We start from the raw sequence: 26,704 nt of genomic DNA, 5'->3' as shown, positions 1-26,704 counted from the left end.
ATGGGATAACAAAAAATAAGTTCTATTTGCACAAGCTCCGTCCCCTCGCATGATTGACGGAAATACAACCCTGAAAATCCAATTGTAGTTTGGAAAACGAACGCTCAAGAGAAAAGGAATTTCACAGTAACGGAGAAGTCAAACAAACAAAGCCCATAAAAGGTCTGCCTATTCGAACTAACACAAAAGCCAACAAACTTACCTTTCTGCTTGGTTACCAAGCGAGCCAATGAAAATAGCGAACGCATTGACCTGCGAATCACTAGTCAAAACCTTGCCAAAATCCTTAGCAGATATCCCATACCGTTCCAGGTTAGCATCACTCAACACTATCACAAAGTGTTCATCAGCATCTAACGCTGCTACTCCCTTGATAGCATACGACGTCGCCTCGAGTGTGTAATCACCGCTCATGCAGTACTGCGCATGCGCGTGGATTTGCTTCATGACGTCAAGTCGTTCGCGGTTGTTCTTGGGAAGGGAGTTGTCGTTGACGAAGATGATCTCTGGGGATTCACCTGAATGGCCATATATGTCGTACTGGAAAAAAAAAAAAAAAACAAGAGTACGAATTGAATTACGTATACTGTGTCCTCTATAGTGTCCTCTACAAGAAGATATACCCAAAATAGAGGTTTTGAACCATCGCATGACGGCAGCCGCAGGAACAATACAATCGTTTTACATAGGAAAGAATTAAAAACAAAACAATAAGATAAAAAGTATGAGAAACCTTGATTTTGTCGTCGTACTGGTATAAGGCCTCCATCACAAGACACGCTGCTTCCATCATTCGATCAAGTCGACCATCAAGACCATTAAATCGATACATACTACCGCTGACATCCACCACAAATCGCAAGCGCTTCGGAAGACGCTGAGGTGTTCCAAGCTGCAAAAAAGACAGATATAAACCTTTGAGATTTTATGTAAAATTCACACTAATACAAATACACAAGACTGGCAAAAAAATACCCATGCCCACATACCTCAGGGTCTTCCTCTCCCCTTTTCTTGTAAATGGAACGTTCTCCCGTAAGACCCTCTATCAGCTTGGTGTCATCAAGCTCTCCAGAGGTCTGGTGACGAAGCCACACTCGTTCACGGCTTTTCGCCTGCAGCCCGTCCAAAATAACGCGTAGAGACTGGACCTGACGACGAACACGTGACGAGAACGCCTCGTACATTTCTGCGTCATATTCACTCATCTGAATTTCGCGAAGCCTGGATAAGAGAAAAGAGACTGACCTTACCACACACGGGGTCCAAGGAACTATGGAATGCATTTATCCCTACGGTACCCCATGACACACTACACTATTTCGTCCCCTAAAACAGTCCCATAATGCACTGCAATGACAACTCGACCCAGTTTTTTCCTCAACCTCGCAATGTCTAATACGACATGTTTACCTTTCTTTGAAAGCTCTCCTTGCCATCTCTCTTGCTGCTTTCTTGACGTCATCAGGTACGTCATCTTTCTCTTGGTCTGATAACTGATGTACATCGTGTCCTGCATCTAGTCTGTATGGTCCTCCTTTACCACCGAGACCTGCTGTATCACGCCCACCTGTCCCACCAGCCCACGTGTTACCTCCCACGTGAGGATCACCTGACGGATCCATCTGCAATGTTCTTTTTATTATTATTATTCAATCATTAACTCCCTCCATTTCTTTCCCATTCTTTATTTCCCATCCTCTATTCATTTCTCACTCATTCGCTCCTCTCTTGTTCACTCACTGACACAGTAACCAGCTCGTTCACACTCACTATCTCGCTGGTTCATTTATTCATTCATTTTTTTCCATTTCACTTTGTTACCACTTCTCGTTCTTCCCTCCTCTGCCACGCATCAGTTCAATACGACTCTTACCTTGCCGTGTTTTGGAGCGTTGACGTCAAGTCCGCTGTCCCGTGAATAAGTAACCTATGTTAAATATATAGTACCATTAATATTCGTCTCTTTGGAATCACGGTTGTGCGCTATTTGTGCACCGCCTCCCACCAAAATGGTCGTGTGTTCTAACCACTGGCTATTATTGTTTCTATAGTTTACTGTCCTGTGAAGAGAATAGAAAATCGCCTCGTAATCCTTGAAGTACTCTTTAGAAGTTGTTTGTGGGTCAAGATTTTAATTCCATTGGGAAATCTGATGCAACGGTGATTGGTTCCCTATTGTCTAATCTTTTAAAACAAGGACATTCTATTTATCAATTTGTTTCATGCAGTACAATGTAAGAGACAGTAACTCATAATTAAAACTCATCACTCCCTTGTAAATGACCGACTCTTTCGTGAGGTTCTCCCCACACGCACTACTATATTCACTAGCACAGTTGCATGGTACACAGGGACATAGCAAGGTCTCGATTATGGGGGGTGGGGGGTCAATGTACCATTTTCCCGCCCAATTCACAGGAATCTCGCATGAATTAATTAAATTTTGGTGACGAAAGCAAACTTTTGTTGGGGGGGGGGGTGGGGGGGGGGGGAGCACGTGACCCTCTCCCTACGCTAGTGATGATACTGCTAAGCAAACAATGGCTCATACCTGGAGTTTTTCTTGAGGATCCCTTCCTATCAACTTCCTCCAATCACCAAACGAATTTTCCAGATTCCTGAACCCAGTCTCCCACATCCGTACCTGACCGACAGCATCTACAGTTACCAGGCCATCATCAGAGGTCGGTGCCATGGCAACGGGTTCATCTGCCCAGCGGGCATACAGGGGTAAAACAGAACTCCCGGGTAGTGGAATATACCGTACAGTTCTTCTGCCGATGTCCACCACTTCAAGATATCCTGTAGTTTGTATTGTGGGTCTTCTAAGGATATCCCTGGGTTGTGTTTCTTCAGTAGTTTTAGCCTCATCTGGTACTGACGTCTTCGAAACAACACGAATGACTTGACCAGTGGCTGGAAAACTTACAGGGGTGACAGAATCGAACGATAATGTATCCGTGGTAGGGTTAGATTTTTTGGAATTATTTTCTGGAACGAAAAAAAGTTGGAGGATAATTAGTTGAATGTTACGAAAATAAATGGCTATTCTCTCACCACTGTGGTCCGGGTTCGAGCCTCGGCTCAGACTGGATCACATGTAAGCTTTTTATATGTGTTGTTCTCTCCCTTGCCACGGGGGTTTGTCTCCGAGTTCTCCGGTTTTCCTGCCTCCGTAAAAATCAACACGCCAGTTGGGTATTGTAAATATGGAATGTAGTGGTAGTGCGATTCTAGTAGTAGAACCCACGGAGGAGCTCCGTACGGGGAGTGGTAGTCTCCCACACAGCCGCTTTCAGTGTCGTCACGCAACGCGCTCTGCGACACCGAAAGCGGCTGTGGGGGAGACTAGGGGAGTGGTGGTTGTAAAACATGACTCGTAAGACTTGTTTATTTACCTGATTTGACCTCAGTGGACGTTTCTCTTGGGAAGGTATAGAGACTGACAGGTGATTTGATAACAAGCTGGTCAGGCTGAGCCACTGCAACAGTTGCGTAATTCGAAGTATCCGTAAGTAATCGATTACTCCTCGATCTCTTGTCGTCTCCTAAAGCCGAGCTTAAGATATTTGATGGGAGGCCACGAGTAGATATCGATTGCCAATGAGATTCGTCGGTGTCATCGATCGTATCACTAGTGACCGGGTAAAGAACACAAGGCACTGGAGCTTCCGGGTAAGGTTTAGAAAGCAAATACTTCCGGTCCGTACCAGTCTCCCCGAGAAGCCATAGATCACGTGAGAATGGATGAAACTGGCCAATCACAAACGGGAACGTCATATGTTGAGTGACGTCACCAACTACATCAACAACGTCCATCTTGTTGGTGCCTTCTTGGTAAATCGCGACCCAATTTTCTTGTGAAAAATCTGAGCACATTTTGAATTTATTCTTTTGTTGCACTGAAAAATGCCGGGTAAGCTTCCGTTTAGCATTTTTCGCAAGAGACTGAAAACTTAAAAATCGGACGGAGCTGTTCTTGGGGTCAATATGCATCAGCATGTTAGATTCTTGGTCGAAGAGTAAAACTTGCCCTGTTAGTTCTTGTCCAAGAGCAGCCAGTTGGATTTGAGGAAGAATGGATAAGTACGCTCTGGGAAACAGCTCGTAAAGATCAGTCATCGTGACGGCGTGTTGGCTGGTTTGAGATGAGAAGAGAGTTACCGGGTTAAGAGCTAAAGTATGGAGCCAGTCCCCTCGAATATCACCTGAAACGACGAATAGTAAGTTGTATTATGGGCGCGGGCACATGATGATGCAAAATTATTTTTTCATCAAGTGAACATCTCTCATCAAACAATAAGTGAAAGAAAAGCGATGATAAGCCAAACCATGAAATAACGCACAAGAGAGGGACAAGCGTGACTAAATACAAACCTGGACCAGTAGTGACAGCATTAACAAAGCTACGAGAAAGACAAGCGTGACCAAATACGAACCTGGACCAGTAGTGACAGTATTAGGGAGTTTAAGATAGGGCAGCTACGGTAGACTACTACGGTTGAACGCGGTTCGTGATCTGGGACGAGTTTCAATGCGCATGGCTGAAAATTCATGCATGCAGTGGCTAGCAGTGAATCCGCTATCATTTTGGCTTCCTATTTCAGCCATGGCTTCGCCGAATGCAGAAAATGAAACTGGTGAGTGTTTATCATGAGTTTTTGGCAAATGCGTACGTATATCAGGTTAAATTTATGAGGAGAATGTATTGTATAGCTTGCTACAATTTAACACGCTGTAATATCGCAATTTTTTAGTTCCACAAGTCCATGCAATGTTCCACGTGTGGAGTCGGATGTCACCGGTTCTCTTCGCAATAAGTAAGTAAAAACAATCAAAACTACTTTGTAATTCTTTCACAAGAGTTAATGCAGAGAGAGAATAAAGTCCATTAAGATGTTTTTCTTAGTTGGGGTTGATTGTCACATCACCTTATTTTAATTGCAACAAGCGATGTTCGCTCTAAAATATTTTTATATTTATACTTTCAATCCCACGACACTTAGGAAACGAAGTAGGAAAATAATGTACTATTTTTATTGTTATTGTTATTATAGTTATTACTATTATTATTATTATTATTATTGTCATCATTATTGTTGTTTGAATGCAATTAGATTAAAACCATGAAATATTTTGCTGGACTAACAACAACTAATTTGCATCTAACATGGAATAAACCAACCATGCACTCGCGACATCCTCACTGGAAAAAAAAACTTATGTTGATAAACTTTTTCATTTCCTTCTTGTGTCGTTCTTTCTGTTCCTAATTTTATCATTCTATGCAGGAAATTTTGTTTTTGCGGCTCAATAAAGTTTTGTCTTTCTTGGCACTAATCAATTATGAGCAATATATTGAGAGAGGTGCTTTGCTAGAGTATTTTCCTTATATCCGTGAGACACTTTTTAAGAAATTGCACTAATTAGTTCTGGCTAGTCTTTGTTCAGTAAAAAAAATTGCACTAAATTAAATTTGCGATTTTGTCAGCAAACTATTACACAGATGTAATGGAAGCCCTTTCTCTATTTCATGGGTACAATATATTTGCACTTAATCATTCGCTTATTATAACTTGGTATTCAATTATGTTAAGGGCATGAAAAAAAATTTATTTATTTTTTTATTTCACTTTACAGTGGAACATTTAGATGGACAGAGGAACGAGATAGACTTCTTCTACGACAAATAGTATCCCTCGAGCTTTTTGCCTACAAAGCTGGGACTAAAGAAGCAGGTCTAAGGTGGACAGAAGTAGCAGAACGGATCAACTGCTATGCTCATTTCTCAAGTGAACCTAGAGATCAACGCAGTGTGAGGGAACGTTTCAACAAATTGTTGGCAGACTTCAAGAAAAAAAGCAGGAATGAAGAGTCTGCAAGTGGCATTGCTCCTGATGACCAAACAGAAAATGAGATGATATTGGAAGAAGTAGTCGAAAAAATGAAATCTCCGCTGATCCAAGTTGCAAGGGATGAAAACAATCAGGAAAAAAAGAGACAAAATGCCATATTCATTAGGAACAATGCAATGGAGACATGGTCTAAAACAAGAAAGAGTGGTAGTGAAGGTGGTGATTCGGGTTCAGAGGGGAACGGCCAAGTAGAGCAGGCCTTGACCAAAAGACGTAAAACAAGAAAAGGAGGGTCAGAAGCACTGCAGTACTTGGCTGAAAAAACAGAAGTAGAAACCGCTCTGCGAAAGCAAGATCTTGAATTACGCAGAGAAGAAATGCGTCTTCAAGCAGAACAGCAAAAGGAACATTACAAATTGAAACAGCAACAGATGCAGCTTATGGCTGACATTGTCAAAATACTAGCAAAATAAGTTTTTGCCTTTTAAACCACTCGGTTCTTGTTTGGATTTGTATGTTAAATTACATTACTTGATGTAATGTGAAACGCACTTTAATAATACTTTCCACTAGCTAGTGTTTTTGTTCTATTAGAAATGCTTTTATCGATATTGTACAGTATATCAGTCACAAAACAAAACTAAAGTATGAGAAACCAAGATGCGTGTGTTACGTATGTAAGCTATTTATTCAAAACTGCATTATTCAACTTATAGAAAAAATATTATTGTGAATATATATTGAATAATTTTAAGTATTTATAAATATTTATTACTGATCAAAGTGTAGCAACGCAAATACACAAGCAAACGAAAGGACTGGCTTGCGTTGTAGTATTGCGTTTGCGTTTGCGTTTTCACCTGTACGGTTCACACGTTAAAAATGAAAGAATGGAAACCTTTCCATTTTCTTGCGTTTGCGTTTGCACTTGCGTTGCTCGCGTGAACCAGGCTTAATAGTCAATTGGACCAGGTTATAGTAACTATTATTATAATATAACAATTATTAATGTAATTATGAAGATGTATTACCAGAAGGCAAATAAACCCAAGAAAATAGATGTAACCGATGGAATTTCAATTGGGGTAAACTAAAATGTATCAAATTAAATAAGATCTATTTCAGGGGTGTAATGACGTACTTTATTCTATTAAAAACAACAACAAACAAACAGAAGAGCGTTGCAATATTTCCAACAGGATATTATGCGCTTTATGCTAAATAGTCAGCTAATGTTGGAGGCTCAACTTGAAATGACTCAGAGGCTGTATTACCATACAAACAAGTGAGCATGTTTCTGAACAATGCACTTACTATGTACTGCTTTCCTACTGCACTTAATCCTATCTTTAAGTTTTTCTTGTAGTCAATGAACTTGAAGTAGTCCGAGACATCGCGAAACAACCACTCCACGGAGACTCGGACTGAGCTCATAGCTTCATTGAAAGCCCTCATATCAGGTGTTAGAACAGGAACATCTCCAACGCGATAGGGACACATCAAGTTGGGGCGGAGAGGGTAGGCTTGGTCACCGTATACACAGAGAACGTTCCCTGCTGGGTTGAAAGCTATTCTTTCAAGGGTTCCCAAGAGTCCCGAGTCTCTTAACATCCCTGCATCATGTCGGCACCCTTCCACTGGACCGTAAAGATTGGCTATCAAACCATTTGGAAGTGCTAATGCTTGAAACTTTAGCGCGTGAACTCGTTTGTGTCCGTTGTATGCTACGTTTTGGTGTAAGCCGGGTCTGCATATTGGACGGACAGTCCCATCAATGAAGCCAAAACAATTCGTTAGAGGAGCGCCTTTTCTTAATATGGCTTCTGAATATCGTTGAAGAGATGCTCTGGAGAGAAAAGGTTGATTCCAGGAGGATAAACGGAAACCATGAGTTTCATAAGTCCAGTCAAGCACAGTGTTTGTTATCATGCATATCTCGGGTATTGGACGAGCGAACGTAGGAATCATATCGTAATACCGACCAGGGTAGGCCAATCTCTTTAGCAGCATGCACAAGCCCTCTAATCCACTGCAGACAGTCCCTTGAGAACAAACGAAGCGTACAGGTAGCTGCAGATGGTTCCCTAACACTGGTATATCCTCTTTTGCGACTCTGAAGTTAGATTCGCACTCGCTAGAACTCAAGTCATCCAAGCAAAAGGAGTCGTATTTCCAGAATGGATAAGAAGGATTAGAGGGTTTATATTCTTCATATAAAATCAAGAACTCATCCTCTCTCAAAATACCATCAGCAAAGGCAATGACGATTGCATTTCTTATATCTTCAAACGACATTTCTGCTAGCCAACACTCGGATAGCACTCGGTTGCGAATCAAAATATATCATTTTTTGCGACCACTGAACCGTATACGGTATGCTCGATCCAGTATTCACCAGACGCGTTCAACCGTAGTAGTCTACCGTAGCGGTCTTATCTTAAACTCTCTATTAACAAAGCTACGAGAGAGACAAGCGTGACTAAATACGAGCCTGGACCAGTAGTGACAGCATTAACAAAGCTACGAGAGAGACAAGCGTGACTAAGTACGAACCTGGACCAGTAGTGACAGCATTAACAAAGCTACCCTCGTGAAGAGGGAGGTTCCAGTGACTCAGTTGTTCTGTGAAGATTCTTGATCTATCGACCATTTTATCCAGGTCTTTCTTCGATGTCGCAAGGAGACTCGGACCCTAAAGAATTTAAACCCGTTTGTATTATTTCCTCTACTAGTTAATAAACTTATCTACTTTAGGGCGTAATTATTTCCCATTTCAGAAAACTTCTCCGAATTACCTAGCGTAACCTTCCTTTAATAGTTGTGCATGAGAAGACACATGAATATGGATACAATTCAAATACAAAATCTTATTCTAAAGAGAATGACACGTAGTCCGAGATATTACACACAAGATAGATGTCTTACTTAGATCGAAATTATTAACATTTAAGAGTGCATGTCAGCAAAAATCAAACAAATTCGATATTTCGCGGCCACGGTTGAAAAATTGATTTTGCTAAAATTTTGTCCAGATGTACTTTATTATATCACAAAATGCACTGCATAGTTTTTTAAGGAAAATATATTTTTATTTTTGAGAAAATGCCGTTTTAAAAAGCCCTCCCGAAATCGCCATTTTAGCGGCCAAAATTTGCGTTGAGTTTACCGACCGAGTTCGGTACAAAAATCGATTCTAATCAACTTAAAATCCCTAAAACCGTGTTCTATGCTATATAAATATCCGGTTACGTGACTTACAGGAAATTTGAGTTACTTTTTGTGACATAAATAATCTTAGTTTTAAGACTCGTGATTCTAGGTGATTGACGATATCCCCCAAACAAAATCGATTTTCACCATGCGATAAAGCTCCAAATCCAACAAGCTTCCGAGGGTTAGTTCTTTAAGAAACAAGCTTTCAATCGATGTAAACATTTCTTTGGGCAAACAAATATTTGTTACGCGACAGGTCATTCAAATCTTCAATTTTTGACCTTTCGAAGTCATACGCCATAATTTCCCATCACTCACAAAATCAAAGAATCTCGCCTGGCTAATCTCTTATTCTTACTGTTTTACCTTTACAGGCCAAAAAATACACTTGTTATAGCATTTCTTACCTTTTTAAGGCGAAAATGTGGTCTATTAACCTCGGTATTCGTTATAATGGTATCACAAGTCTTGACCATTATCTGTCAGTTGATACCTTCCGTTTACTATCCAATATGTCAACGGTTCAGCGCTTACTAAACGGCGTTTAAAACCCTTGTCGAACAGTCAAGATTGTTTTCCTTTTTATCTGAAGTTCTACGATATCATAATATATCAATATGATTTCAAAATTTATGGTACAGCTGAATTTCCGTATCGAATTTAGAGTACGTAAATAAATGGCCTGGGATTATATGCTAATCATAGACTACGACTTTCTAGGGTAGGGACGGTATGTCCCATTTGCCTTTCTCTGACATCCCAGCGCTTACTAAAAGTGATTTAAAGCCTCTGATTAACTGTTAGATCGGCTTATATCGTCAAAGTCATAGTTCATGATCTGCAAAATAATATAATTTGAATTAGTTACAGAAACTGTGTACACAGGAAGCCCAATTGGCGGCGGGGAAGAAATTGGGGGGGGGGGGGGGGGGGGGGGGGGAGGGGGAGGTTAAGCTATGAAATAATAATGATGATGATGATGATGATGATGATTATAAACAAACAATAAGACAGATCAAAGAAATAACTACCTTTTACGGCTGCAATTGCCAATTAACTCCATAAGCAAATCAACATATTGCTGTTTTCTTGTTCCCTTGATTGAAGAGGTATCCTGCTCATAAAAAGTGCATATTTCTTGCAGCATTGCTATGGAGAACTTTGAAAGCTTCGAGCTTGTAGCTAGTTCGCAGAGATTGTGAGCTTCAAACATGATGGGATGACCGAGTCCGATTTCCTTAATTATGTTGTGTGCAAGCTCTTCAAACTCTTCCTCGTCGAGCCTTGCCTCCTCATCTTCCTCCATCTCGTCTTCTAAGTCCACGTCATCCACTTTAACCTCCCTTCTTTTCTTAGCAAGACGTGAGAAAAAACTTTTTATCTGCTTTGGTGTGAGGTACTCACTTGAATTAAACATAAAAGAGCCATCAAGGTTTCTTGCCTTTCTCATAGAATTAGATACGGTGTTAGCATCCACTTTGTGCCCTGTCTGCTCTCCAAGATCGAACATCTTGGTAAGATAGTCCTTTTGAGCTTTGTTCAAGCGTTTCCTTTGGACAGTGGATGACTTCAATGCCCAGCCTTTTGATAGAGCATCGCCATATGCCAATGTGCGGGAAGTACTTGGTTCTTCAAGTGGCTGGTTCTCCAATGACGCATCTCCTTGGTCAAGTTTTACGGCGTATGACAGCATCGCCTTGTCTAGAAGTGTTTCGCTTTCCATTACATATTTATGCTTACCGACGTCAAGATGGCGTTGAAGAGATGAAAAACGCTGGAACGATTTAATGCAGCCGTCGTCGGGACATGGAAACAGCTTTGTCGTTTGCTCTTCATCTTCTGAGCTGGAGCTTTCAGCATCCGTATGCGTAGGCTGGGTCTCGATACTTTTAGATTTTGCTGCTGGTCTCTTTCTTGCAGTTACCTCTGTAAAAGTGGCTTTAGGGGGAGTAGCTTCTTTAATGACGCTTAGTTTTGGCAAAAGAATACTTTTTGGCAGGCTAAATGCACTCCATTTCAAGGTCTTACCCTCGCCAATGCCATACTCTCTCCATACTTTCATGCCATTCTTATTGTAGGAGATGTTGTTGATGAAGCTAACTCCATCCCATTTCAAAGGCACTAAATTTGGGATTGAAGGGGGATCGCATAGCATAGCTCTTACTCCATTGACACCACTCAATGATTCGATGGCTATTTTCATCTGTTCTGCTGTTTCGACATCTTTTCCAGAGTTCAAGTATGCCTTGATGTGGTTCTTTATGGTGGCAGCTTTTCGGTCACATGACCCTTTACCGCCCTGAGGGTCTGAAAAATCGACCCTTAATTTAACTTTGTGGTTTTTGGCTATTTCTTTCATGGCCAGTAAGTTGAATGCGCTGTGGTAACAGCCGGCATTGTCCTGCCTTAGAAATACCTCCTCGAGCTCAGGCCTTTCAGTTTTCAGTTGCCCCACAACATCATCAATGATAGCCATTACTGAATAGCTGTCCTGGGTACAGCTTTTGAAAACATGGACGAATGTCAACATTTCCAACTGACCTTCTCTTTTTGTTGTAGCTACTGCAATGTGCCAAGAAATACCTTTCTTTCCATACCAATCAGATTGGCTTTCACGGTATTTCCTTGGGAGAAACTTCATAGCCCAGTCTAATACTACATGTACTGAGGTTGGACCCAGACTCTGAAGAACGTTCAACCGGGCTTCATCTTGATTGATAGCACGCAGCAGGTGGGCTTTCCAGGCTTGGATATTTTTCTTTGATTGGGTGATGACATACATCATCTCTTTCTTCTCTTCATTGTCAATGGCCAGATCCTCCAAAGCCGAATGAACTTCATCAAACACAGATGGAATCAGCTCACACCGGTCACATTTTAGGTCGTGCTGATGGTCACATTTAGTGGTGAAATCCGAATCACTTTCATGACTGAGAGCGTGCGCTCTACAGTGGTCGGGGACTCGTGAGCTTTTTGACACATGAACCTGCAAATATCAAAGATTTGATGTTATCGTTTTAACATCAACCAAAATCCTGGACCCGCCTATGATTTACATACCTTGTAATCACTTTTCAAATAGCGCTTTGCAATTTTCAATTTATTGATTTGATTCTTTGCCCAGGAATGACCTTTTCCGTACTCATCTCCAAGCTTTTGAACTACTTCCTCCATTTCATCAAAGGCTTGAGCACCATCGGCAGAAAAATAGTCAAGTCCTTGTAGTGACTTCCTTACGGAAGCACTACATACACTCAACACTCTACATAAACTGCTACGGCTTATTGGTTCAAAACAGGTTTCTTGACAATAGGTAGTGTATTGCTGCACCACCTGTTCAGGTATTAATGTCCTTACAACATTTGGGACTGTGATCTTTGTATTGCTAGATAACTTCAATGTCTTTTCTCCAAACGGCAAATCTTGGATCACTTGACCACTTGTGATAAAAGTCAAAAAGTGGTTAAGTTTCTCAGTTGACACATAAATACGGGGGCTCTTTGTAATGGTAACGGGAGTACCTCTTCCATGAAGCAATGCGTGGTGGCGGGCCACATTAAACCTGTATCTGGAGAGATCGGGAATCCAGTTTTTCAACGCTGAATAGGGCATCTTATCTGCCATTATCGACAAGATCTGCCTTCTTGTGCTCCAATGACTTGCGTTATTGAAACATTCAACAAGAGCCTCCATCAGCGATTTATCAACGTTCTCATCCTTTTGCCCAGATGACTGTAATACACTGAACAACATTTCTGAGCTTTCAGGCGCAATCTCTTCTAAAGCTGCAAAGACAACCTGCTTTGCTTTACGCGAATAGCGTCGCTTAGTTCTTTGCGAAGCTTCATCCCATGGTGTAGTCAGCTGGTTTCTAATAGGACTTATGTCCCTTGCGGCTAAAAATGAATTTAGCAGTTCTCTTGACATTGGCTCTGAGTTGTCTTTGTCCTCCGTTTCTGTTGATAGCGAGCGTCCTGGGGGTTCATAGGCTGTGCATGGTGTTTCAGGTATAGTAGTATTTGGTGGGCTCTGAAAAGCTGGACTTTGTGCGCTGGCTTTAAGGGTTACCTCATCGTCTTCCTGTAAAGTAAATGTTCTAAATGTTAAAGTTTGTGTGAGTAGGAGGGGATTGATTCTTTAAAATTTGTGTAGCTTTTCTTGTCGTTTGGGTGGGCTTCCTGTGCCATGGCATCAGTTTCATAAGATGAATAAGAAAAATTCTAAATAGCTAAAGCGTAAGTACCTGCATATGAAATATATCTTAAGCGTGTAGTCTTGGTACTGATAAAAAAATGTGAAGAATGACGACTGATCCGTAAAATACCGCACTTGTAAATAATTACTTCAAGCACCTTCAAATGACCTCACTTCTTTACCTGGCAGTATGTACGTGTAAATGATAATCGCATGACAAATTGTCTTACAACTCTTTCATCTGTTCACCCATAGCTATGACATCTGACTTTGAGGAATCTTTACTTTCCATTGTTTTAATCAGATATCGGCATTTCTTGCAAATACCTGAAATAATATCGATGTATATATTAACGTAAAGAGACAGTACTGAGCAACTTATGAACAGTCACTAGTTATATATGTTCTTTGAAAAAAACTTACCTGATCCAGGAGCGACAAACACGCCAGTATCGCGTAATATAATAGATGATTCTTGCTTGCCTAAACCTCGATCACCTTTAGGCCAGGTTCCTTTACCCTTTCCATGGTCTGAAATCTCCTGCGGAACTCTACATATTGTACCTCCTCCTCTGGTCCAGCTTATCCCAAGCGTCGCGCGATGATAAGGGCAGATGGTCATCGATTTGATGCTCTCCTTCGACTTGTCATACAATGCTACTCTAGACAATATCAGATCTATCTCATTTTCAGGACCTGAAAAACTCAGGGTGGACAAGTGTCTTGCGATATCTTTTGTACAGGACAACAATGGTACAATTTGGGTTTGGCGCTTTCGATCTTTGGCATCAAAACCACAAGAACTACCGACGATAGACCTAAACGAACAACACGCAGCTTCCATTTTCTTTACAATATCTGCACTAAACCATCGCTAATTAATAACTGCGGTTTTCGATAGTCAATGAACACAAGCTGGAATTTTTTTTTTTTTTTTTTTCCTGCTGCCTTCAATCAAAAAAAGTCAGGCGGTACCTTTTATGTTCTTCACTGACGGCAGTAAAAAGCAATTTCACGACAAGCTGTTGAAATGTTTGAGTTCGTAGAATATCTAAAACCGATTTCAGCTTTGTTTATCTTTCGATCGCGATATGTAATACCCAACTCAGTTGTAAATGCATGTCACATCACTAATCGATCTTTTTGTCGTTGTCTGTCTACTGTTTGTATATTATTTAATTTTGTTTCCTCGTGTTTATTGCCTACATCAAACTGACACAAAACATGACTAGGGTCTAACTAGGAAACTATATGGTTTATTTAGGCTCCAGGCATTTCCTCTCATTACAACTTCATATTTAGCTTTATTTATTTGACCAAATAAGTATTTTCTTTTCAATGATCTAAATATATAATTTAATGTAATGTAACACAAAAGGAAATGTGAATAAAGATGTATTGTATCGTATTGTATTGTAAAAGCATTTGATTCCCAGGGAATCGGGCTCCCTGTGTAGTACAGAAACGCAAATTATATTATTTTACAGCATATCAAACAATTGTTGTCGTTCGCGGGCTTCCTGTGGTGACAAACCACGCTCCCCTCCCCTACACATTTCCAGTCCTTTTTCGGCCAACACCAAGATGGCTGTCTAGTTAGTGATGTTTTCACTCGATTTACTGTAATTTTGAGCAGTTTTGAGCCAGAAATTCGCCTATTTAGTGAAGAAAAGTATATTCCAATTTCCAAATATGGTAAGTACATTCCTTATATGGTAAAAGAAACGTCTCGAGCGGAAGGACAACTTTTCTATGTGGAAAGTTTGATATGTTCCTGATGATGACGATATCCAGCAAACGATATATATCATTGGGGTATATTAACAACATCGACCGATCTAACAGTTAATCAGAGGCTTTAAATCACTTTTAGTAAGCGCTGGGATGTCAGAGAAAGGCAAATGGGACATACCGTCCCTACCCTAGAAAGTCGTAGTCTATGATTAGCATATAATCCCAGGCCATTTATTTACGTACTCTAAATTCGATACGGAAATTCAGCTGTACCATAAATTTTGAAATCATATTGATATATTATGATATCGTAGAACTTCAGATAAAAAGGAAAACAATCTTGACTGTTCGACAAGGGTTTTAAACGCCGTTTAGTAAGCGCTGAACCGTTGACATATTGGATAGTAAACGGAAGGTATCAACTGACAGATAATGGTCAAGACTTGTGATACCATTATAACGAATACCGAGGTTAATAGACCACATTTTCGCCTTAAAAAGGTAAGAAATGCTATAACAAGTGTATTTTTTGGCCTGTAAAGGTAAAACAGTAAGAATAAGAGATTAGCCAGGCGAGATTCTTTGATTTTGTGAGTGATGGGAAATTATGGCGTATGACTTCGAAAGGTCAAAAATTGAAGATTTGAATGACCTGTCGCGTAACAAATATTTGTTTGCCCAAAGAAATGTTTACATCGATTGAAAGCTTGTTTCTTAAAGAACTAACCCTCGGAAGCTTGTTGGATTTGGAGCTTTATCGCATGGTGAAAATCGATTTTGTTTGGGGGATATCGTCAATCACCTAGAATCACGAGTCTTAAAACTAAGATTATTTATGTCACAAAAAGTAACTCAAATTTCCTGTAAGTCACGTAACCGGATATTTATATAGCATAGAACACGGTTTTAGGGATTTTAAGTTGATTAGAATCGATTTTTGTACCGAACTCGGTCGGTAAACTCAACGCAAATTTTGGCCGCTAAAATGGCGATTTCGGGAGGACTTTTTAAAACGGCATTTTCTCAAAAATAAAAATATATTTTCCTTAAAAAACTATGCAGTGCATTTTGTGATATAATAAAGTACATCTGGACAAAATTTGAGCAAAATCGATTTTTCAACCGTGGCCGCTTCTTGTTCGATTTTTACTGACATGCACTCTTAAGCGATAGAACTCTACAGGTACGGAGAACACAAGGCAAATAGCCCGACTTGTGTAGGCGCGCTTGGCGAAACTTAAAAGAAGTATTTGCGCGCACTTCAAGAGAAGAGGTTAGGGATAGGTGAGGCAGATAGTGCAGAGAAGGGGAGAAGTCGTCTATCTTAAGACCAAGATACACAGGTTATATTAAATACATCCCCCTTATATGTCCCAAGCCGTTATCATTTTGATGTGACATCTGCCATTTTAAATAAAAGCAAAATACGAAATACCGCTGACCAAAATGACAGCGAAAGATACGCTTTACAGACAATGCACGGCCCGCCGTGTTAGTACAGTAAGTGGGATGTCTGTCATCAAAAAGGTGATTCACCTTAATTTTAAGTTGACGCTCTTCGACTGGACAATTGACAACTTCACCGGCACCAGGCTCCCCTTCTGCTATTTGCCAGTTAGCCAAGAAGACTGGAGCCGACAGTGGTATCCTATGAAGGAACACAAATGGTATTTGCATCGTATAACAAGTTGGCGTGTGATTCCTCTTGGTACGAACAAGACTTCGTATGACCGTGAAAAAAACGTAACAGCACGAGTTGCGGCTATAAGCATTTTGATTGGATAAGAACTAAAATCGCGCGTTGTGATTGGTTCAAAGAAAGTCGTCAATTCTCTACCGTGTTCGTGCCGTGCGCGTTTTGTTTCACAGTCACACGAAATCTGTCCTAAAATAGGAATGTTAAAAAACCATGACACATTTGTACCAGCATCTTTAGTACTTTATTTATTATAAAACTAAACTTGCTTACAAGTTTCCAGGTGTTCACATTTGGAAAGACAAAGATATAACTAGCTAAAAACTAGTGTGAGCTGCGTCGGTGTTTCTAATGAAACAGTAATGATGAAAAGGTAAATTATACACCGTGAAAAGATGAAAAAACTTACTGACGTTTCGGACGCTAGTCCTTCGTCGGAGTAAAAGAGAAAGAAGTGGTAGAAAGGAGTGCATATATGATAGAATAAGACAAAAGAAACCAATGAGAGCAAGGTAGGCAAGGAAACAAAAACAAACAATCAAAAGACAAAAGAAAAGGTTAGTTGAAAATAAAGCGTTCATTAATCCCGTTGGGACTAAGAGTGCCCAATAGGTGAATAAGCCGCATTTCTTTGGTCTTGCGACAATCATTGTTGCCGTTAAGCAAAGAAAGACCGAAAACAATGAAGTCAGAAAGAGAATGGTTAGCTAGATTAAAATGGCGGGAAACTGGTTTGGTGGGATCGTTATTGCGAATATCATAAAGATGATTGCAAATGCGATCACCAAGACGGCGGCCAGTCTCGCCCACATACAAAAGATTACAGCGGGTACATTTAATACAATATACAACATTAGAAGTGGTACAAACAAAATGGTCAGTGATTTTAATAGTTGATTTAGGACCGACAACAGAAGTGTGAGAGGCTATGTGAGGACAAGTATAACAACGTTTACGAGAACAGCGAAAAGTACCAGGTTCTTTGTTAGAGGGAAGAACTCCCTTGACCAAGAAAGAACGGAGATTACGATCACGTTTATAGGAAAAGAGAGGGCGGTTGTTGAAAATAGCAGAAGTGCGAGTATCAGAGTCAAGCAGAGAAAAGTTGCGGTTAACAATGGGTTTAATGGAAATGTTAATAGGATGATACGTAAGAGTGAAAGGAATGCGGTCATTATAGGGACGAGTGTGAGGAGTGAGAGCGGTGGTACGATCAATAGTAGAAACGACGAAGGACTAGCGTCCGAAACGTCAGTAAGTTTTTTCATCTCTTCACGGTGTATAATTTACCTTTTCATCATTACTATTTGGAAAGACAGACAATTTTATCAATTTAGCAATGGTGGAAATTCCCTTAATTCAATATCCAAGAAACAATTAATTAGGTTTATTTATAAGGTCCTTGGAATCTTAAAATTTACAGAGAGACTACATTAACCAAGACCACCCAAATTTTAAATCACATTCACAAATCACGTTTTTAACACTGAATAACAGGTTGGTGACGAATTCTGGAGTTTCAACTGTTTCTTGTTCACTCCTGATCATAAACACACACATGTATAAAGTAAAATATATGACTTTAAATAATAAAAAAATAGTGCAGATTCTATTGTTAAAATACTCAATTATGATTGGATAATTTGTATGAAAATTTGTTTGGGTTGCCTTGGTTGGTCTAATAGTCGCACTGCAAGATGAGTAGACAGTTTTCTCAAGGTTGCGTGCGCATCCAAATTTAAGGAACTTGATGGGCAACGATACCAGAACACGAGTATTATCATACATTGCTATTATATATATATTTTTTCGATAAGAATTCATAAAATCAATTATTCTCCTCTTTAAATATAAAACTGTCTTCTCAATTTTACTGAATTTGCGTCTTTAAGTTTTGTGGCCCGTCAAGTTGGATGCGCACGCAACCTTGAGAAAACGGTCTAATATTAGTTAAGAATTGTCTTGGATATTATATCCCATGTCAGTGAACATGTGAGAGTGTACATAAAAATACTCTTGGTAAATTTAGAATCTTAGAATTTAATTTTTGCAATAGCAAGAATGAAGTATTACCAATAATTAGTATTTATTGATAATTGATCGAGTAAAAAGTGCTTACTCTTTGACAAGGTTAATACTAGCAGCGGAAGTACCCATTGGTATCCCATGCTTGTGCATCACTTCCGTAACCACGTCTCTCACTTCGGGATGGTACGAGTCAAAGTCGAACATGTTACGAACAACACTAGCCACACCCTCGTCGGAGAAGGCCTGGGATGAAATAAAAGTAACTTATATTAGAGTGTATACAATATATCCGTGAAATAGCTAACTAACAAAATCGTACGAATTAGTGCAAAGTTTTGTAGGTCTACGATTTACTGAACTTACTACGCCTTACTAATTTGTGCAATGGTATACCCTAGAGTGCAAACGAACGAGTGGACTATCACAAAAATATATTGAAATATATTGAAATATTTAAGTATACAAATACATGAATGAATAAAACAAATTCTAGCTGGCTACTTCACTATGAGCCAATCAGTGTTAGCGACAAATTGTAGAGAGGACAAATTTTGAAAAGTCTATTGTGAATCCTGCCTTATGATAAACATTCGACGACAGATTGAATTGGATTTTAGTAACTGACTTTTACAGATGGAATAAAACGGAGAAAAATCCTCGCCGCACAGGAAAGAACCAACGAGCAACTCTACTCACATACAACACCGAATATGAGAAGCGAACCCGGGTTACATTGGTGAGAGGCGGCAAATGACGAGGTTTCTGTTATATACCTGTAAATGTTTGACAACACTGACGACTTCTCGGGTAGAGTAAGGGTAGGATATGAGACCTTGGTCTGCTCTTGATCGAAGCTCGCCAAATGCGTTGACTAACTTGACCAGGATATCTTCAGGGACTGACGGGCCGTACTCACGTAACATTGCCTGAAGAAAAAGAATGAAATAAATCTAGAGAACGTACGGGTGAATAAACAAACGAACAGAAGAACGAGCGAGCGAAAGAAAGGACAAGAGGACGAACAAACAGATAGATGATGGAGAATGAACGGTAGAACAAATAAACTTGGGGACGAGAGAACGGTATAAAGGAAGAAAGTCCAATATACTGGAAACATTTCAGAAATCAATAGAAATAACAAACAATGATCTAAGTTTAGTCAAAATGAAAACGGGAAATAGATTGAGCAGCAGTAAGGGGGACTCGCGGTCACCCCTCGGAATTACACGGATATTCCCCGTGCTCACGTAACAGCGTCCGAGTCGGGTATTACACGCGCGCTGATTCCCTTACTGCTGCTGGGTACCGTAAACGGAGGTTAAGATATCCTTTACATATAGATGGACGCCATCACGAGCATTAGAAATAAAACTGTGCGCAAACTGAGAACTCAGGTGTTGGATCGCCTGGATGCTGACTTTGCCTTTACAACGTTTATGGAGGGCGATACGGACGAGACAATGACATATGAAAGAGCAGAAAGGATAATCAATTTGATGCCTGAAGGTGAATACCGTTTGGAGTTAACATTTATAAAGTATTTAGACGGTGAGTGGATGATAGAAAAGGGGCGCAATCCAATACGGGCGTCAGGTAAGCAAAACCTGTTTGTGCTGAATAAAGACACCAGGCCCGGAGCACTTGAAGGAATAGACATACTGTTCTACGAGGTCGCATACCCGGTTACTGTAGTAATTTACGGCGCGTACGAGATTAAGAAACCAGACGTTAAGAAGCTTAAACCAATGCGACATCCCGGCAACTGCGTAGGGAAGTTAGTAAGAGAGTTCTTCGAAGATTCCTCTCGGGGCGGTAAACTTACCCTAAAAAGAAGAGAAGCCATCCAGAGATGGGAAGATGCTACTCGTAGGGCTGGAGCAACTATTGACAACATCAAGAAGTTAGAAACTGCGTTAGAAAGGCGCATACACGTGAAAGACATTACCGACGGCTTTATTTACCCAGGAACGCACAAATACGGAGGCAGAGGTGCTCCTATAGTCATTTATCAGCACAACGCACACGCATGGAGAGAGTTAAGGTTTCCTAAAAAGAAGGAGACAAAGGTCTATAAGAAGTCACCATTGACAGAATTAGTTCATGAGAATTCCATATGGTTAATGGACGCGGAGGGAAGTCAGTTTATGACCCAAGATGGTACTTTATACCGACCGGAAATGGAACACCTGCGCATACAAAGTGCATGTGAATCCCTTGGTGAGGACTTCTCAGACGAGGTCCTCAGCTCTCGTAGTTTGGACTTCTTGGCGGCCAAGAAGAGGAATGGGTGGAAACCTACCCCAAAAGAGTTCGGAGACATAGCCAAAGCCTGTGTAGAGCATGGTCACGGTGGTCTTTGGAACATGGAGTACGACGAAGACGAGTACGTGTCTCTGGATATGAAACACTGTTGCCCTGCAAGTTTTAAAGGTCTAGGGGATTGTAAGGAATATTACGACCGTTACGGACATCCAGACTCCCAATTCTTCCGCGTTTCGTTAGACGGTCACTACGACGCCCCAGTAACTGGATTCGTACGATTAACGTCTTGGAAGTTGGCTAAAGACTTACATCCCATAATTTACGCGTGGTACGGGAAGCATCTACAAGAGAAAGAATGGATACCCATACCCCTATTGAACTTCTTTGAAGAGCGCAAGCTTTTAAAATACACAGCGCATGAAGCCATACTTTGTCACAGCGCCTTTACCAAATGGTTACCAGAGCATAACCCTACGGCCCGAATTGTCATAGGTAAATTCACCCAGGGCGCTAAGGAGGGAGAAAAACACATGCAACGGCGCTTAATAACAGACGAAGGTGAGTTGAGTTTCCTCATAAAACGTGCCCATGACCAAGGAACCATGGTGTCCGTGGAGAAGTGGGACTATTTCATAGAAGCCGAGCAAAAAGAACGCAAATGGAATGCTTTGTGTTACTACCAGGACCATCGACCGCAGTATTACCATCTGCGTGCCAGCATGTTAGCCTACGCGCACATTAACCTTCTCGCGATGCTGCTGCGGTTCGACAAAGAAGACATTCCGCGTGTAGCCACGGATTCTTTGTACGTGAAACCGCACGTCTTAGAAAAGATGAAAGAATTCTACACAGAAGACGAGTTAGCGGAAAGTGGCCAATGGCGCGTCAAAGACGAAGAGATCAAAGCTTGGAGAGGCCGCGTAGAATATCACGGCGAGCACACCCAGGGTTCCGTAACGCCTACCAAAGAGCCACTGCCCTCAGTTGCGGACCCTATTTCCTACCAACGCTTCTCTTACCTCTACGGTACGGGAGGTAGCGGTAGGACGACGCGCGTGTTAGAACTCTTTCCTAAGATAAAGGTGCTAACGCCAACGCACCGTTTGGAAAGAGAACTCTGCGAAATGGGCCACGACGCTCAAACGTACCACAGCTTCTTTCGTTGGAATGGCCAAAAGTGGGTACCAGAAGCCATCCACGACATACCTCCGGTGATACTTTGGGATGAGATTTGCACCGTACCTTTGGAAATCCTGCAGGAGTTCGTAGAGTTCCTTCGCGGGAAATGTCAAGTAATATTCGCCGGAGATCCCTGCCAGCCTCCTCCAATAGCCGGAGAGATGCCCCACGAATGGCTAAAGGGGTTCGTAGACCATGCGGAGGAAATTAACACCGACTACCGCAGCAAGGATCAAATAAGAAACCTGAAAGCGGAATTAAGGGGCCTTAGTGACGCCGACCAATGCAAAACACTGTGCAAACGCGTACGAGCGAAGAAGTACGAGGACTTCCTTTACACATGGCATCCAAAGGATCTGGTGCTGAGCAGCAAACGCGCAGCACAGTCTCGCATACAAAAGGATTTGCTAAATATACACCGAGAGCGCTTCCCTACGCATCCCGTACCTGTTTGCTACAAACCCCACGACACCCGCATGCAAAAAAGAGACGTCTGGGTACCCGGTACTGACATCCAACTGCAGAATGCAGTAACGCATGACAAAGCCTGGGTACCCATAGAAAAGGTGGAAAGAATTACCTCCCATCCAGACTGGCGCTTGGGCTATTGCATGACAGTCCACAGCGCGCAAGGGCTTACCATAAAAGAAACCTTATGGATCGTAGACCAGCGGCTGTGTTGGAGCAACCTTATCTACACCGCCGTAAGCCGCGTAGAATATGCCAAACAGTTAAAAAGAGCCTGGGGTCCGCAACTGCGCTACGATAAGACGCCAGAGGACGTAGCCAAAGAGAACATTGCTAAGAAACTCCTTCGCTACAAGCGGCACGACGAAGAAAAAGATATGACGTTCGACCTATGCGTGGACGACGTCTATAAGAAAGGCGCCCGCTGCGCAAAGTGTAACATACCTCTACTATGGAGGTTTGATCCGAATGACGATCAACAGTTCTCCGTGGATCGCATAAATAATAAACGCGGGCATTGCAGAAGCAACGTAAGACTGACATGCCTAGAGTGCAATCGGGCGCGTGGAGCAGCACTACTCTGAGTCTTTGGGAACTATGAGCAGCTCTTCCTTGACGAATCCGCGACTTGGGCCATTTAGGTAATACAACACAGGTTGCCCTTCCTTGGTGACGGACTTCGAAATCTCATACGTTTCCAGGGACCAGTTAGGATCCGTGGCTCTCTTACTGCCACCTTCGAGTTCCCCCGGCTGATAGAGGTATCTGACCACTATGTCGCGGGGGAGCTTTTTTTCCTTCAGTCCTGACCGCCCTTGAACTTCTGACGTAGGACTTGTGTTCCACGTGTTTCTTCTTCATAGCATCCTTGGGTTTCATTCCCGTAGCCCTGGCCGCCTCGTTGTTCAAAGCCGCGACGACCTGGGGGAGCCTCTGGGTCCATTCCCTGTTGCGTTTGGAGGGATCTTCCAGCTCTTTCCAATACTGGTACCCAAAGAGACGCTCGGCCAGGGTCTTATTAAATCTTTCGACGATGCTCTGACCCCTGTGGTACTCTGCTTCGGCTCTCCTAATCTTAGTGTCGTGGTCTTTCAGGGTCTTAGTAACCACGCCCATGAACTCTGTCCCCGCATCCACTTGCAGCAGCTTAGGCCATTTCAAGACGCGCTTATAAATCCTACCTAGGGCTTCTGCGACTTCCCCAGAATCCTTGCTGGTTATGGGTTCGGCGTCCTTATATCTGCTTGCGATATCAACTACGGTCAAAGCGTATTTATAGGTCTTTCTTCTTACCTTGTCGTGCGGTAAGAAAAGCAAATCCGCCTGATGAACTTCATTGGGGGCATTTACGGTAAAGCTGGGCCTGGGAATGTACTTAGGCACGGGAAGATAAACCTGCCAGAGGGTTTGTTTTCTTAGCCAGTTCTTAGCCGTTTCTTCTGATACCCTGGCCGCGGTCGCGAGTTTCTTGATAGCTGACGCTCCTCTCCAATAGCCTTCGGGTCCATAGTAAATCCTTTTGAGTTTGTCCTCTACGTGGCCCATTATATGAATTCCAAAACAAGATTGATCTTGCGTCCGTTAAAATCCACCGTCTTTCCGTCCACTTTAATGGTGATGTTTATGTTTTCTACCAAATTAGACAAGTCATAGCTTAAAGAAATTGGAGTGTATTCTACTGGGTCAAATGGATTACCTTTGGGCAGAAACTTGGACATAAGAGAAGACTTTTCTCCATTGTTGTAACTATGGACCAAGTCGCAATAGACTTCGTAAGAGGATGCGACTTTCCATTTCACGGGTATGGCTGTGTCGGTAATTGTCTTGCCTGAGGCACATAATAAAGATCCCAATGGGTCAGACTTTCCTAGGGTTACCGAGAAATTGTTAGGAAGATTATGTTTGAAGGTCATCTCGTGCGGCAGCCCTGTGGTGAGCGTATAACCGCGCTTGGCGAGCTCCTTAGCAAGGGTGATTGGCGTGTAATGTCCATCGGGTAGCATTACGCCTTGATAATTGTTAGATCCTTTATGCACGGTGACCATACCATTGACTAAATTATACCAAGAATTGTACAAAGAGCAACTAACCAGCCTAACCTTATGGGCTTTGATGGGGGGATTCAAATAAGTGGTAAAGTCATTCTTGTCGTTTTCCAAAAAGACGATCATATATTACAGGGGACAAGTCCCCTTCTAGTGATCTGAGCGCAGCTCAGAGCAGATACGCCAAAGCTACGCCTCCTGCCAGCCCTGCGATTCCTACGAAGACCAGCTCACTATCTTTTTGTTTCTTAGAAGGCTGATAGTAATTCTTAAACTGAGGCTTTCTCAATCCCATCGATGCCGCGGGGTGTGCTTGCGCATAGAGCTTAAAGGTGTAGTCCGTGTTTTCGAAGTTCTTATCCGCCTGCATCTTGTCTTGGTAGTTCTTATCCAACCAATCCCTGTAAGCTTGTCTTTTTTCATTCCAAGCCGCCACGTCTCGCTGATATTTCTCCAGCGCTAAGTCGTGTCTCTTCCTTTCGGCGGCCAAATCTCCACTTTTGTCGCCTCTAACTAATCTATCCAAATATTGACCACCATAATTAGCTCCAGTGAATGCTAAAGCTGCAATAACTCCACCTGCGACCACGCTAGCCATTATATATTACACCGTAGGGAGGTACTTTTCCTTCCGTAGGTAATCCTTTACCATGATAGCCCCGCCTACGGCAGCGGTCATCTTAGCAAAATTAGCGAAGCTCTTGCTTGGGTCTTCAGTAAAGTCTTCTTTGAGCACTTTCTTACCTACCCAACCAATACCCGCAACGATGGAAGTAATGATAGCTGCTTCTTCAACAGTTTTCAATAACGCGGTTGACATTATATTACAAAGCGAGAAGGTTATTACTCCATTTCAGGGATCTTACTTTTTCTAGCGGCCGGCTCCACGGGTGCGTGCACGGGCGCGTGAAATGTTGGTGGTTCTACCTTTTTCGTTGCCCGCCATTGTAAGTAAAGGCTGCCTGCAGCTATGATGACTCCTAACGCGCCGATGACGTACCCAGTATTAATAAAAGATTCCTCTTCTTTCTCTTCTACCTTTTCTTCTTTTTTGGCTTTGTTCTTCCTATTCATCTCCGCGAGCTTCTTTCCCGCGGCAACTCTGCCTGGGGATTTAGCCTTGGTGATTCGTTGCTCCTCTTGGGGCTGCTCTACCTTCGACTCTGGTTCCATTTATATCTAAGGACTTGAAGGACCTGAGCAAGTACTTAAGGACGACTTGACTAAGTACTTGAGGACGACTTGACTAAGTACTTGAGGACGACTTGACTAAGTACTTAAGGACGACTTGACTAAGTACTTGAGGCGACCTGGGTAATTCCTGAGGACGACTTGACTAAGTGATCAGGTACCTCAGCAAGTGCCGCCTGGAAGACCTTTTCGACTTCTCTGTCCTTCTTGAAGTCTTTCCAAGATGTCGTAAGTTCCTTCAAGTCGACGTGCTGAGCTACGTGCAAAGCCGCAGAGGCGACTGCCATTAACTTACCGCACTTCAAAGACAACCACCCGCAGGTTATCTTAAGTTCTTGGGCGATGACATAGTCCTCGCTAATGTCCTTCCGCAGTTGCTCCACGTCGTCTATGGGCAGTGCGAGTCCGAGGAGCTTGGTGGCAAGTCGGATAGCGGAATCTGCTACGGCGTCCGTGGTCTTACTTGCAAGGGCGGCCTCGTACCTCTTATGGAACTTTTTAACTTCCTCTTCTGACAACTTATTAACCTGCTCATGGGTAAGTTCCTTGCCTATCATTTCTTTGCACTTCCCAGATGACACAAGGATGTTGAGTTGTTCCTTAAGGTTACTTTCGTCTAACTGCGCGGGGACTTCATCTAAGAGCTGCTCAATGTCCATATACATTAGGAGTTAAAGATCGCAGATCTTTATGGAATACGGAAACCTCAAAGAGAAGATCATCTTGGAATGTTGGTGCGTCTTTAAATGCCGCATGTATTCGTGTAACTGTTCCTTGGATATCTCACCGCCGTAGTCGCTTAAGATGGTTTCCAGGTCAGACTTGCTCGGAGTATA

The 26,704-nt window shown here is 42.0% G+C and overlaps 4 protein-coding genes across 4 annotated transcripts in view; 1 reads left to right on the top strand and 3 right to left on the bottom strand.

Moving 5' to 3' along the window:
• The window catches only part of LOC116303508 (von Willebrand factor A domain-containing protein 8), a 51,456-nt gene that overhangs the window by 472 nt on the left and 24,280 nt on the right, over positions 1–26,704 (bottom strand). Inside the window, exons 26-36 of the mRNA XM_089032182.1 lie at positions 19,497–19,649; positions 18,815–18,966; positions 16,536–16,647; positions 8,412–8,550; positions 3,402–4,211; positions 2,555–2,994; positions 1,877–1,930; positions 1,414–1,625; positions 990–1,224; positions 734–892; positions 203–540 (exon numbers count right to left, since the gene is read on the bottom strand). Of these exons, the coding sequence (XP_088888308.1) occupies positions 203–540; positions 734–892; positions 990–1,224; positions 1,414–1,625; positions 1,877–1,930; positions 2,555–2,994; positions 3,402–4,211; positions 8,412–8,550; positions 16,536–16,647; positions 18,815–18,966; positions 19,497–19,649 (2,804 nt within the window). The remainder of the gene's footprint in view (positions 1–202; positions 541–733; positions 893–989; positions 1,225–1,413; positions 1,626–1,876; positions 1,931–2,554; positions 2,995–3,401; positions 4,212–8,411; positions 8,551–16,535; positions 16,648–18,814; positions 18,967–19,496; positions 19,650–26,704) is intronic.
• Positions 4,613–6,331, top strand: LOC148913551 (uncharacterized). The gene is made up of 3 exons (XM_089025775.1): positions 4,613–4,643; positions 4,751–4,823; positions 5,644–6,331. The coding sequence occupies exons 1-3, from the start codon at positions 4,613–4,615 to the stop codon at positions 6,329–6,331; spliced, it is 792 nt and encodes a 263-aa protein (XP_088881901.1).
• On the bottom strand, positions 6,520–8,299 carry LOC148913550 (uncharacterized). The gene has a single exon (XM_089032199.1). The coding sequence runs from the start codon at positions 8,151–8,153 to the stop codon at positions 7,071–7,073; it is 1,083 nt and encodes a 360-aa protein (XP_088888325.1). The 5' UTR covers positions 8,154–8,299; the 3' UTR covers positions 6,520–7,070.
• LOC148913549 (uncharacterized) lies at positions 12,117–14,109 on the bottom strand. Its single transcript, XM_089025774.1, has 3 exons — positions 13,689–14,109; positions 13,496–13,592; positions 12,117–13,206 (listed from the first exon to the last, which is right to left on the bottom strand). The coding sequence occupies exons 1-3, from the start codon at positions 14,107–14,109 to the stop codon at positions 12,117–12,119; spliced, it is 1,608 nt and encodes a 535-aa protein (XP_088881900.1).

The sequence above is a fragment of the Actinia tenebrosa genome, unplaced genomic scaffold, assembly GCF_029948245.1.
Source record: "Actinia tenebrosa isolate PJP-AT-01 unplaced genomic scaffold, QUT_ActTen_1.0 PGA_scaffold0__85_contigs__length_37466705, whole genome shotgun sequence".
Taxonomy (NCBI): domain Eukaryota; kingdom Metazoa; phylum Cnidaria; class Anthozoa; order Actiniaria; family Actiniidae; genus Actinia; species Actinia tenebrosa.
The sequence above is the reverse complement of the archived record's forward strand: the minus strand, read 5'-3'. Positions and strand labels throughout refer to the sequence as shown.

Excerpts from the sequence above, each read along its gene's own strand:
- LOC148913551 (XM_089025775.1), top strand. The coding sequence starts at position 4,613 with ATGGCTTCGCCGAATGCAGAAAATGAAACTG. Across the intron at positions 4,644-4,750 it reads GAATGCAGAAAATGAAACTG|AATTTTTTAGTTCCACAAGT; the intron begins GTGAGTGTTTAT and ends CTGTAATATCGC. Across the intron at positions 4,824-5,643 it reads ACCGGTTCTCTTCGCAATAA|TGGAACATTTAGATGGACAG; the intron begins GTAAGTAAAAAC and ends TTCACTTTACAG.
- LOC148913550 (XM_089032199.1), bottom strand. The coding sequence starts at position 8,153 with ATGTCGTTTGAAGATATAAGAAATGCAATCGTCATTGCCTTTGCTGAT.
- LOC148913549 (XM_089025774.1), bottom strand. The coding sequence starts at position 14,109 with ATGGAAGCTGCGTGTTGTTCGTTTAGGTCTATCGTCGGTAGTTCTTGT. Across the intron at positions 13,593-13,688 it reads GTTTGTCGCTCCTGGATCAG|GTATTTGCAAGAAATGCCGA; the intron begins GTAAGTTTTTTT and ends ATATTATTTCAG. Across the intron at positions 13,207-13,495 it reads GGTGAACAGATGAAAGAGTT|AATCAATCCCCTCCTACTCA; the intron begins GTAAGACAATTT and ends CAAATTTTAAAG.